The following is a 13,586-nucleotide window of genomic DNA, read 5'->3' on the forward strand; positions in this document are numbered from 1 at the left end:
GTTTTTTTCACGTTCTCTTGAAGTTTAAAATTTTAAATAAAAAAATACAATCTTATTTGCATTTGATATGATTTTTACTTCAGTTGTCTTAATTAAGATAGTAATATTTGGATTTGTTTGTCACACGACGATCGTGGCTCCATACTAAAGAATCAGAAAATAAAGTACTCAGTGTTAAATTCATTTATCAAGTCTTCATGATACATTGACTGTAGATTGTTTTATACTTGTAATTAAACATAATTGTTTTTCCAATTAAAAATTATTATTCCATGCATCCATTTTGTAACAGAGCGGCAAAACAATTATTCACGTATCATATTATTAAGATGGGATTATAAACATTTCAACAGTTTACCACCAGGGGGAGGTGTGTAACAGCTGATCGTCCCCAGAGCAAAAGCGCCACAAGCCAATGAAATTTCCCATTTTACCCTCCATTTCTTACCAAATAGCTCGCGGTCCTCCTCTCATTAAAAACAACCATTAACACCGATAGAACTAACAAAACTTTATGTATGTGATTTATTTTATTTAGCTTGTCACTGATTTTTCAACATGGCATCCGAAAGAAGTGTCGTGCTATGGGGGATGAATTAAGAGTGCGTTGCCAGGCTGAAACGAAGAAAAAAATAAAGATTCCTAAGCGAATCCTTTTTATTTGTTTGTTCGTTTATTTTTTATTTTATTGTATCTGTATCGCATTTTATGAATATTTATTTAATTTTACTTATAGCTTATAAGTTAGCTTATATTAATTTCTTGTTATGCACATATTCTTTAGATTCGCTTTATGTCAAACTTTCTTAATGACTGTAGTTTGTTGATATATTTATGTTGATATACCTGATCTACTCTGAATAAAATGGTTGTATGCAAAAGACCAGAAAGATATCAGGCTTTTAATCATTTATCAGATACAATTTTACGTGAAAATAATTGATTTAAAAAAACATTTTAGGTATTTCAGTTTTACCTTTCGCTATCAAGGCATAGACACACAAGCTATGTAGACATAGCCTAAGAAGGATATGCAGCCCCCGAATTTTGGCACAGCGTTAAGTGTGGAGTAGAACCTAAAAAAAGATTCTGGAACTGCCTCCAAACAACTACAACTGGACAGAGTTCCTGCGGTGTGAAAATTGGTTCTGGAAAAAGGTTCTGGTTCCTGAAAAGTTCCTGTGGTGTGAAAGGGCCTATATACAACCACTACATTTCTTTCTCCTACCTAACATGGGTAAAATGCTCAATCTTCTCACTGGCAGAGTAGAGGCAGAATTCAAAGTTTTGACTATAAAGGTCAGAAACAAGAGTACCACCAACTGAGCCACCCTTATAAGTACCTTCTTAAGTTTAATATAATGTGCATAATGTTTTATATGTAATTAATTTTAACTGTACTGCACCAGGCCTTTCTAATGCAGTCTTTGGTGGTGGTCCAAAAATTATACATATTCAAATTATTGGTGTCATTTAATTCAATGCAGTGGTACTTACAGTCTTTAGACTTCCCTTCTAATATATCACAGTGTTTTTATACATCTTTTATAACCACTTATTTGATTCAAGGTCACCGAGCCTGGATCTTTTGCCTTGGAACCTGAGATATCTTCATACTGCGGGAGGCAAGCTGCACAATTCCGGGCGGGGGGGGGTGAGCTCCTCACCCATAGCTGCCGGGCAGTAAATGAATCCATAGCTTTGGATAAATGGAGTCACAGTGCTAACCAGTGATCCACCACACTACCAAGATGTTCATTATAGTCGTAAATTGCATAAAATATAGAATCCATCAATTCTGGAAACAATTTATTTACATGAGGGTTATAGATGCACAATTATGTAACTTAAATAAATTATGTGCCTATTAGTAAATGTCCTATAAGCGAGTATAATTCAAATTAATTGCACATCCTCAGCAATATTGACTTACTGTCACAGTATTAATTCTGTAATAAATAACTGCACTAAATATTTTCTTCAGCAGGGGAAAAACATGATTAAACTTCATTCACAGTTGTATGTAATATATATATATATATATATATATATATATATATATATATATATATATATATATATATATATATATATATATATATGTGTGTGTGTGTGTGTGTGTGTGTGTGTGTGTGTGTGTGTGTGTATGTGTGTGCTTAGAAAGACAGACTGGAGGTGCTATTTGAGCCCTCGGGTTTGCATATATTGTAACTTTTTGCAATGTTTTAACAATTTGAAAAAACAAGGGCAAAGTTTTATGTGACCATTTTACCTCATTTTTTAAAGAAGCGTGTTTAATTGCCTTTAGCACATATAAGCAGTTAGTAAATGGGAGTAATGTTTTGCCATAATTTGGAAGGAACACTTATCACTAAATGTTGCATCTTGTTAACTGGGTTTCCAACAGAAATCCACCTAAAGTTTTCCACATATGAAAACCTTTCTGAAAGGTTTCATTCTGCGCAACCAAATCCAACTTTAGCCTCTATTGTGACAGCTATTTTGCACCAGCCTGGAGGGTGACCAATAAAATTATTTGAATAGTTGAACATTGTTGGGGTAAAGGCTCTCAGAATAGGCATGGAAACTAATTGCACTTTTTGTGCAAATGACATTCACCTCTCTTTTGTATTTGTAAGGCAATAGGTCAGTCCTTCTATTGAGATTTTTTTTCCCATCAGGGCTGCTAAAGAAGAAGAATGTTATTAGTGGAGGTGGAACCTTTCTAATTTGGCCTCATCACCATGGAGATATCGTTTGTCATTGCTGAAATGTCTGGTATTTTTGACCTCCTTGTCACGACTTGTGGGAAGAAGGACTTGAGGGCAGGTGTTGTAGCGAACCAAAAGGGAGTTTATTGAACTCAAAGAACAGAGACTGGAAATAAACAGGATAGCGAGGGATCAAATCAGGAGAAGTGGAACAAGGGAGGGCACAGGCAACGAGACAGTTCGACATCACTGACCAGACCGGGGAAAACAGGACTGGGAAGCACATACATACAGGACTGACGAAGGAACTAACGAGAGGCCACTAGGAGTAGTGTCATGTCGCACGGGGCATGGACCGGGGAAACAGGAGCAGGATTGGGTGAACTCGGGGTTTAATCAAGATTAAGACAGAAAGGAACAAACAACGACTTCACAATGTTAATGACCGGACTCAAGCAAAATGCACAGACATGGACTTAAATACACCAAAACTGATTAACAGCTAGGAGCAGCTGATGACATGGGGATTCCACATGAGGTAACAAGGGGAGCGTAGCACACAGGAGGATCGGCATGAGCAGGGCATGACAGGTGGTTTCCACACAAGGGTTATTAACTAGAGGCAAGAAGAGAGGGATAGGTGTGGCTTGTTAAGGCCATGACAGGGAGGAGTCGGGCATTTCCCAAAAAGAGCAATTTGAACTAATTTAGGTAAAGTTTACATGAGAGACTGGGGATAGCAGGAGAATATATTAAACTCAGTAGGACTTCCAACTGTACTTGGAGAAACAGACATGCAAAATCAGATGAGCAACAAATTCAGACAAGGATACTGTAAAGTGAAGATGTTTAGCAACATTTTGATATGAATCCAATTTAGATGTCATTAGAAATGCAACATGGAGGACAGTTGTTAAATGACAGATTGTAATGTTATATAATGTGGCTACAAGAACCTTTTTTCATTTAACCTTCAAACTTCAATTATTTATTGTGTGTATTATAGGTGTTCACTGTTCACAATATTCACAACGGTGGTTCAAAATGGAACAAAAGCCACACTAAAACTAAGAATGTGATGGTCTGTTAGCTGCCTGAGGCTCCGCCCAGTTCCAAATCCCATCATATCTGCACCATTTTGAAAGTTATGAAACAGGTATTAACGTCAGTCTATGATGATTGATTTAATCCACACAGAAAAACATACTGCTGTTACCTAGAAGTGATGCATAAGTAAACATTCATAAATAATCAGATACAATATGAAAATATTTAATCATTGAGTACATTTAGATCAGTGTTTCTCAACCCAGTCCTCAGCGACCCCCAGACAGTCCACGTATTTGGTCTCTCCCAGATTATCGATCACACAGAATTCCTGGTTTAGGTGTGTTGGGAGCTGGGAGGGAGCAAAAACGTGGACTGTCTGGGGGTCCCCGAGGACCGGGTTGAGAAACACTGATTTAGATTGATGACGGCTTAAATGATGGCTCTGTCGTGATCTGACTCTATCCCATGAACTAAACTACGTACTTCCAACAGTTTTTTTTCCAGCGAATAAAGCGGAGTGTGCTGGTCTGTGGTTGCATAGTGGACAATAGATAACGATGTTTTCTGACACTGTTGTTTGACCAGGGGAGATATCTTCAGTTTCAGTCTCAGTGTTTTAACCAAAGGCAACACATTATGCTAGGTGTAGGGACTGTTGAAATATTGCAAGTGGTTCATGCTGACAGAAGGTTTTTCTGTCTTTGTGTAATAGAATTACGCCATTACTATTACTTAATGAGTGTTTAGCCTTGTCCGTCGTTTTCAGTCTTTTGTGGTATAAACTAAGAATCTGTTTCACAGGCCAAGAATGCTTTGGACAAAAAGGCAATTAATCTCACACAGCACTTTATCCATTATGTTCCCTAACAATGCCAATTGGTTCGCAGGATGCTGGTTCTTGTTTAGCATAATTAAGAATTTTCATTCTCTAATTACATAATACCTGGTTTTTAAACATTCTAAATTGGAGATAGTATAAATTAGACTACTGTCCAGTCATGCAAAACTTTTAAATGCTTGCAGCGACTAAGTACAAAAAGTGTTTTATGTGAGAATTTGTCCTTTTGGACTAGGTTGCCCAGATACAGAAATTTGCACAACAATGGCTATGCTGCCGTAGTTTCGTAGACCAGCACACAGACCCATAATTTATGTTGTCTTGACTTTTTTCAGGCCATTAAATGAAGCTGTACATCTAGAAGGGTTTTAATGGCATGTCCAATGAGGAGGTGAGAAAAGCATGGATTTTTAACATGCTAATGAAGCAGCAGCCTCTGGTCTCTTGTTGCTGTGGGACCAAAAGGCACAAGAGTGCCAAACTCCTTTTCTGGGAAGAAGAAAGTGTTCTTAAATACAGGCCCCTTGATGCTGATAGGTCATCTGGGGGGGGGGGGGGAGAGGGCACAAGTACAGGGAGAGAGAGAGAAAGGAGGAGAGAACAGAAGGAAAAATAGAATGAGGTGAGTAAAGTGAGTGGACAGCAGCAGAAAACGTCAAAAGCAAAAATGATACCTAGGCAGCAGTGAAGAAGTCAGGGAAAGGCAGACGGCAGAGAGATGACGAGGAATAACAGACATAAAGGACGATGGAAAGGAAGGAGAAGCACATGAAAGCGGTGCTTCACTTTTCTTGACGGGGTGATAAACTATCAATTGAGGCTGCTTATAAATCTGAAATTTCGCACAACTGCTGCGGTGCGTTTCCTACCTTTATACTCAGGGTTGCCTTGTCAACGGCGTTAAAAAAATGTTTTTTGAAAAGTACTTTCAACTCATCTGGATCCTGACTGTGGTAGCACCCACTGCTTGTGGTGAGGTTTTGTTTGTTTTCTTCACGATTTCTTGGTGGGGGTCTCCGTGCTGGTGGGCCATCTCTCCTGTGGCCGGGCACTTTTCCAAAAGTGTGACACCAACTGACAGGACCTAGCTGGCTAATTTACATATGGTAATTGAACAGGGTAGCAATCTGGAATACTCAGAGAACTATTTTTTAAGTATTTTGGTAGCATTTAAGGAATCTACTGTTTATTTATTTTTTTATTTTCGAGTTTTTTTTCCAGGGATAGTATCACTAATGAGGAGGTATTCAGTTCATTCTATTTTCAGCCTGTAGTATGTGGATTTTAATGTATTTAAAAATAAATTTAAGCCTGGATGTTGCAACAAAATAACACCAAATGCCATATGGTATAATTTCTTTTAAAAATGCAATTTTGATGTAATACCATGTATATGTTAAATGCAGCATCACGTTTTGTGTGTATATTTATTGTACCAGATGAGTACCCTTGTCCAAAGGGTGCTTGGGTCCATCTGGCCAGTTTGCACTGCTACTGGCTGAACACACTGACATCCTCGTGGGTGGAGGCGCAGACTGCCTGCCGACAGACGGAAGGAGGTGACCTTGCTAGGATCAACAGTGCTGAAGAGCAGGATTTTATTCAAGCCTCCTTTCCTTCGTGAGTACTGACACCATTATCCGGAGTTTCAGTCTCTGGAATTCAGAAATGTTGAGGAGCATAACAAGAGTGGAGAAGAAGTATTTAAAATATTGCACTGTGTGCTGCTTGTAGCATCAAATCAAAGGAAGGCAAGTGCTGTTGGAATTTAGAGCCACAAATGTATATTAATATTTATGGACATTTAATTTAATTTTAGCACAAGTTATAATTAAATTAGTGAATACAAATGTAATGTTTTGAAAAGGTGTACCATGGTAATGAATATCTAAGGTATATTGAATATCTAAATTATAAAATTCTGAATATCTATCTGACTATCTAAAGGTATAATGAAAATAATATACTTAATATTAGAGAAGCTGTTCTCTGAGATTGTATATTTTGCAGTTAAGGATGGGCCTGTGTCTGCATATGTGTATCTATGTAGGGAGGCTTCTTTGTGGGTATGGCTGGTGGGGAGTGATTGGAAAGGATCGCACCAAGTAACAACAGAAAGCAGCCAGGAGTGGGAGAAAGGCGATGGAAGGCAGGGTGGCTGCACTCAGATGGAACTGGGTTCCATGGGGCAGTGGAGGACCATGGCGTGTGGTGAACAATATCCCTTCCTCTGTCAGAAGGAAATTGCAGGTAGGGTCCACAGGTGCGATAGTATGTCTTGATAGGTATTCAGATTACTACTTAAATGCTAATATGGGTAATTGAGAAGGTGTTGAGTTATCCTTCTTGTGTCACGTGACATTGTTGTGGTTATATTGAGTGGATGGGGCATTCAAGAATGGAAATAACGACAGCATGCTTATTTAGACCGTTTTATAAACAAGCACTAGGCACATCCTGTCTGCCTGCTGTGTTCCTGCAGTTTCCCTGCCCTCACTTGACGCCTTCCTTGTTGGGGTCCCTCTGATGTCGGGGATGTACCATTCATGTCAGCCAGTGCTCCTCACTGCCTCTCCTGACACTGGACAGCAGAGAGTGGAGGTGGGTCACATAACGTTTTTGGATGAGTTTGATTTTATTTCCAGCGGAACATCTTGTGCAGACCTTAATAGCATAAATTTAAGGATGGATAGGGAGTTGTGAAAAGCCAAATGAAGGTTAGTAACCTCATATGCTCCACAAAGATAAAATAAAGTGAATTATTGTGAAACTGTTATCAAATGTAGCCTCCGTAGCTGGTATATTGTGAGAGAGAGTTTTCCAGCACACCTTTCATTGTCTACCTCCCAAGTGGTAGAGGTTAAGGTATCGCAGCTTGGCTCCTTATCAGAGCATCTCCTGGACCTGTCAGGCATTTATGGCTTGCTGTGCATCACTCATCCAGTTTACATGACCCATAATACACATCACCATGCAACTTATGTATTATCCAGAGAAAGGAAGTGGCTGTACTTAGGGATGGTTTTTCAGGCATGTATTAAGCACAACACTGGGCTCAAAGGTGCTGAGAAGGTCAGTTCTCCAATCAGAATGACAATGAGTTTGAAAAATATGTAAATCCTGCTTTGTCTGAAAACAACCTTAAATGTTTGATCAAATTATCTAAATGAGAACTAAATATGCTCTAGTGGTACTGTCTCAGTGATTAAGACTATGGGCATGAAATTAGCTGCTGTATCCTCAGCTAGGTTGAAATACTGCTAGCTATGATGTTTCAACTCCTCCCATAGAGGGGAGAGGTGTGGAAAATGCGGGATGCACCCATAGCCCAGATATTAATATATTGAAACTATCCTCTGTTAAGCGTTTTGATTAGATTTTCTTCAATAAAATTTACTATTTTAGTACTAGCTTTAGTACTAATATAGTACTGGCTGAGCTTTTAAAGCAATGAGCGAAAAATCTCCTGATTCCCCGCATAGGTTCATATGCTACTGGCTATGGTAGAACCCTTTTCTTGAGGAGCAGAGTGGCACAGTGGAAGAGGTCGGTGGACGAAACCATCCTCTGCTAAGTGCTTTGGTTAAGTTTTATTAAAACCATCTTCTGCTAAAGGCATAGGTTAAGTATTCCCAATTAAAAAACAGACTGAGTCTGTTGCCTTTTCCCCACATAGATTCAGATCCAACTCTCAATGGTACAGCCTATTCCTTGTATAGCAGAGCGGTGCGGTGGAAAACGTCGATGGAGCGAAACACTCCTCTGCTGAGTGCTTTGGTGAAGTTTTACCAAAACCATACTCTGCTAATGAGTTTGGTTAAATTTTGTTAATAAAATATACTGTGGTGACCATGATTCAGTGTTTAAGGTAACAGCCTACTGAGCACCCGGTGTATCCTTGCATAGGGTCAGATCCTACTGTCAATGGTAGACTATCTCATTCGCAGAGCGGAGTGGTGCAGCGGAAGCGTGCTGGGCCCATAACCCAGAGGTCGATAGATCGAAACTATCCTCTGCTAAGGGCTTAGGTTAAGTTTTCCCCATAAAAAAATAATATTGTGGTAATGACTGACTTTGTCAAACAATGGACCCCCAATCTCTTTCCTTTTCTCTGCATAGGGTCAGATCCTACTGTCAGTAGTAGAACTTGTCTCTTGTCGAGCAGAGTGGCGCAGCGGAAGCGTGCTGGGCCCATAACCCAGAAGTCGATAGATCGAAACTATCCTCTGCTACGGGCTTAGGTTAAATTTTCCCCATAAAAAAATAATATTGTGGTAATGACTGACTTTGTCAAACAATGGACCCCCAATCTCTTTCCTTTTCTCTGCATAGGGTCAAATCCTACTGTCAGAAGTAGAACTTGCCTCTTGTAGAGCAGAGTGGCGCAGCGGAAGCGTGCTGGGCCCATAACCCAGAGGTCGATTGATGGAAACTATCCTCTGCTAAGGGCTTAGGTTGTTTTCCCCATAAAAAAATAATCTTGTGGTAATGATTGACTTTGTCAAACAATACACCCCCAATCCCTTTCCTTTTCTCTGCATAATGTCAGATCCTACTGTCAGTAGTAGATCTTGTTTTTTGTTGAGCAGAGTGGCGCAGCGGAAGCGTGCTGGGCCCATAACCCAGAGGTCGATAGATCGAAACTGTCCTCTGCTAAGGGCTTAGGTTAAGTTTTCCCCAGAAAAAATAATCTTGTGGTAATGACTGACTTTGTCAAACAATGGACCCCCAATCTCTTTCCTTTTCTCTGCATAGGGTCAGATCCTACTGTCAGTAGTAGATCGTGTCCCTTGTAGAGCAGAGTGGCGCAGCGGAAGCGTGCTGGGCCCATAACCCAGAGGTCGATAGATCGAAACTATCCTCTGCTAAGGGCTTAGGTTAAGCTTTCTCCATAAAAAAATAATATTGTGGTAATGACTGATTTTGTCAAACAATGGATCCCCAATCTCTTTCCTTTTCTCTGCATAGGGTCAGATCCTACTGTCAGTAGTAGATCTTGTCCCTTGTAGAGCAGAGTGGCGCAGCGGAAGCGTGCTGGGCCCATAACCCAGAGGTCGATAGATCGAAACTATCCTCTGCTAAGGGCTTAGGTTAAGTTTTCCCCATAAAAAAATAATATTGTGGTAATGACTGACTTTGTCAAAAAATGGACCCCCAATCTTTTTCCTTTTCTCTGCATAGGGTCAGATCCTACTGTCAGTAGTAGAACTTGTCCCTTGTAGAGCAGAGTGGCGCAGCGGAAGCGTGCTGGGCCCATAACCCAGAGGTCGATAGATTGAAACTATCCTCTGCTAAGGTCTTAGGTTAAATTTTCCCCATAAAAAAAATAATCTTGTTTTAATGACTGACTTTGTCAAACAATGGACCCCCAATCTCTTTCCTTTTCTCTGCATAGGCTCAGATCCTACTGTCAGTAGTAGAACTTGTCCCATGTAGAGCAGAGTGGCGCAGCGGAAGAGTGCTGGGCCGATAACCCAGAGGTCGATAGATGGAAACTATCCTCTGCTAAGGTTAAATTTTCCCCATAAAAAAATAATCTTGTGGTAATGACTGACTTTGTCAAACAATGGACCCCCAATCTCTTTCCTTTTCTCTGCATAGGGTCAGATCCTACTGTCAGTAGTAGAACTTGTCCCATGTAGAGCAGAGTGGCGCAGCGGAAGCGTGCTGGGCCCATAACCCAGAGGTCGATAGATCGAAACTATCCTCTGCTAAGGGCTTAGGTTAAGTTTTCCCCAGAAAAAATAATCTTGTGGTAATGACTGACTTTCTTAGACAATGGACCCCCAATCTCTTTCCTTTTCTCTGCATAGGGTCAGATCCTACTGTCAGTAGTAGATCTTGTCTCTTGTTGAGCGGAGTGGCGCAGCGGAAGCCTGCTGGGCCCATAACCCAGAGGTCGATAGATCAAAACTATCCTCTGCTAAGGGCTTAGGTTAAGTTTTCCCCATAAAAAAATAATCTTGTGGTAATGACTGACTTTCTTAGACAATGGACCCCCAATCTCTTTCCTTTTCTCTGCATAGGCTCAGATCCTACTGTCAGTAGTAGAACGTGTCCCATGTAGAGCAGAGTGGCGCAGCGGAAGAGTGCTGGGCCGATAACCCAGAGGTCGATAGATGGAAACTATCCTCTGCTAAGGTTAAATTTTCCCCATAAAAAAATTATCTTGTGGTAATGACTGACTTTCTTAGACAATGGACCCCCAATCTCTTTCCTTTTCTCTGCATAGGGTCAGATCCTACTGTCAGTAGTAGATCGTGTCCCTTGTAGAGCAGAGTGGCGCAGCGGAAGCGTGCTGGGCCCATAACCCAGAGGTCGGTAGATCGAAACTATCCTCTGCTAAGGGCTTAGGTTAAGTTTTCACTATAAAAAAAAAAATCTTGTGGTAATGATTGACTTTGTCAAACAATGGACCCCCAAACTCTTTCCTTTTCTCTGCATAGGGTCAGATCCTACTGTCAGTAGTAGATCTTGTCCCTTGTAGAGCAGAGTGGCGCAGCGGAAGCGTGCTGGGCCCATAACCCAGAGGTCGATAGATCGAAACTATCCTCTGCTAAGGGCTTAGGTTAAGTTTTCCCAAGAAAAAATAATCTTGTGGTAATGACTGACTTTTTCAAACAATGGACCCCCAAACTCTTTCCTTTTCTCTGCATAGGGTCAGATCCTACTGTCAGTAGTAGAACTTGTCCCTTGTAGAGCAGAGTGGCGCAGCGGAAGCGTGCTGGGCCCATAACCCAGAGGTCGATAGATTGAAACTATCCTCTGCTAAGGTCTTAGGTTAAATTTTCCCCATAAAAAAAATAATCTTGTTTTAATGACTGACTTTGTCAAACAATGGACCCCCAATCTCTTTCCTTTTCTCTGCATAATGTCAGATCCTACTGTCAGTAGTAGATCTTGTTTTTTGTTGAGCAGAGTGGCGCAGCGGAAGCGTGCTGGGCCCATAACCCAGAGATCGATAGATCGAAACTATCCTCTGCTAAGGGCTTAGGTTAAGTTTTCCCCATAAAAAAATAATATTGTGGTAATGACTGACTTTGTCAAAAAATGGACCCCCAATCTTTTTCCTTTTCTCTGCATAGGGTCAGATCCTACTGTCAGTAGTAGAACTTGTCCCTTGTAGAGCAGAGTGGCGCAGCGGAAGCGTGCTGGGCCCATCGACCAGAGGTCGATAGATCAAAACTATCCTCTGCTAAGGGCTTAGGTTAAGTTTTCCCTATAAAAAAATAATCTTGTGGTAATGACTGACTTTCTTAGACAATGGACCCCCAATCTCTTTCCTTTTCTCTGCATAGGGTCAGATCCTACTGTCAGTAGTAGATCTTGTCTCTTGTTGAGCAGAGTGGCGCAGCGGAAGCCTGCTGGGCCCATAACCCAGAGGTCGATAGATCAAAACTATCCTCTGCTAAGGGCTTAGGTTAAGTTTTTCCCTATAAAAAAATAATCTTGTGGTAATGACTGACTTTCTTAGACAATGGACCCCCAATCTCTTTCCTTTTCTCTGCATAGGCTCAGATCCTACTGTCAGTAGTAGAACGTGTCCCATGTAGAGCAGAGTGGCGCAGCGGAAGAGTGCTGGGCCGATAACCCAGAGGTCGATAGATGGAAACTATCCTCTGCTAAGGTTAAATTTTCCCCATAAAAAAATAATCTTGTGGTAATGACTGACTTTCTTAGACAATGGACCCCCAATTTCTTTCCTTTTCTCAGCATAGGGTCAGATCCTACTGTCAGTAGTAGATATTGTCCCATGTAGAGCAGAGTGGTGCAGCGGAAGCGTGCTGGGCCCATAACCCAGAGGTCGATAGATCAAAACTATCCTCTGCTAAGGGCTTAGGTTAAATTTTCCCCATAAAAAAATAATATTGTGGTAATGACTGATTTTGTCAAACAATGGACCCCCAATCTCTTTCCTTTTCTCTGCATAGGCTCAGATCCTACTGTCAGTAGTAGAACTTGTCCCATGTAGAGCAGAGTGGCGCAGCGGAAGCGTGCTGGGCCCATAACCCAGAGGTCGATAGATCGAAACTATCCTCTGCTAAGGTCTTAGGTTAAATTTTCCCCATAAAAAATAATCTTGTGGTAATGACTGACTTTCTTAGACAATGGACCCCCAATTTCTTTCCTTTTCTCTGCATAGGGTCAGATCCTACTGTCAGTAGTAGATCTTGTCCCATGTAGAGCAGAGTGGCGCAGCGGAAGCGTGCTGGGCCCATAACCCAGAGGTCGATAGATCGAAACTATCCTCTGGTAAGGGCTTAGGTTAAGTTTTCCCCATAAAAAAATAATATTGTGGTAATGACTGACTTTGTCAAACAATGGACCCCCAATCTCTTTCCTTTTCTCTGCATAGGGTCAGATCCTACTGTCAGTAGTAGATCTTGTCCCTTGTAGAGCAGAGTGGCGCAGCGGAAGCGTGCTGGGCCCATAACCCAGAGGTCGGTAGATGGAAACTATCCTCTGCTAAGGGCTTACGTTAAGTTTTCACTATAAAAAAAAAAAATCTTGTGGTAATGATTGACTTTGTCAAACAATGGACCCCCTATCTCTGTCCTTTTCTCTGCATAATGTCAGATCCTACTGTCAGTAGTAGATATTGTCCCTTGTAGAGCAGAGTGGCGCAGCGGAAGCGTGCTGGGCCCATAACCCAGAGGTCGATAGATCGAAACTATCCTCTGCTAAGGGCTTAGGTTAAGCTTTCTCTATAAAAATATAATATTGTGGTAATGACTGATTTTGTCAAACAATGGACCCCCAATCTCTTTCCTTTTCTCTGCATAGGGTCAGATCCTACTGTCAGTAGTAGATCTTGTTTTTTGTTGAGCAGAGTGGCGCAGCGGAAGCGTGCTGGACCCATAACCCAGAGGTCGATAGATCGAAACTATCCTCTGCTAAGGGCTTAGGTTAAGTTTTCCCCATAAAAAAATAATATTGTGGTAATGACTGACTTTGTCAAAAAATGGACCCCCAATCTTTTTCCTTTT

The 13,586-nt window shown here is 41.0% G+C and overlaps 1 protein-coding gene across 1 annotated transcript in view; it reads left to right on the forward strand.

Annotated features, from left to right (window-relative positions):
* The first annotated feature begins 5,211 nt into the window (after positions 1-5,211).
* The window catches only part of pkd1b (polycystic kidney disease 1b), a 125,226-nt gene continuing 116,851 nt past the window's right edge, over positions 5,212-13,586 (forward strand). The window contains exons 1-4 of the mRNA XM_049015255.1: positions 5,212-5,571; positions 6,039-6,219; positions 6,650-6,849; positions 7,082-7,200. Coding sequence (XP_048871212.1) covers positions 5,508-5,571; positions 6,039-6,219; positions 6,650-6,849; positions 7,082-7,200 — 564 coding nt within the window. The 5' untranslated portion in view covers positions 5,212-5,507. The remainder of the gene's footprint in view (positions 5,572-6,038; positions 6,220-6,649; positions 6,850-7,081; positions 7,201-13,586) is intronic.

The sequence above is a fragment of the Brienomyrus brachyistius genome, chromosome 5 (genome assembly GCF_023856365.1).
Source record: "Brienomyrus brachyistius isolate T26 chromosome 5, BBRACH_0.4, whole genome shotgun sequence".
Classification (NCBI taxonomy): Eukaryota; Metazoa; Chordata; class Actinopteri; order Osteoglossiformes; family Mormyridae; genus Brienomyrus; species Brienomyrus brachyistius.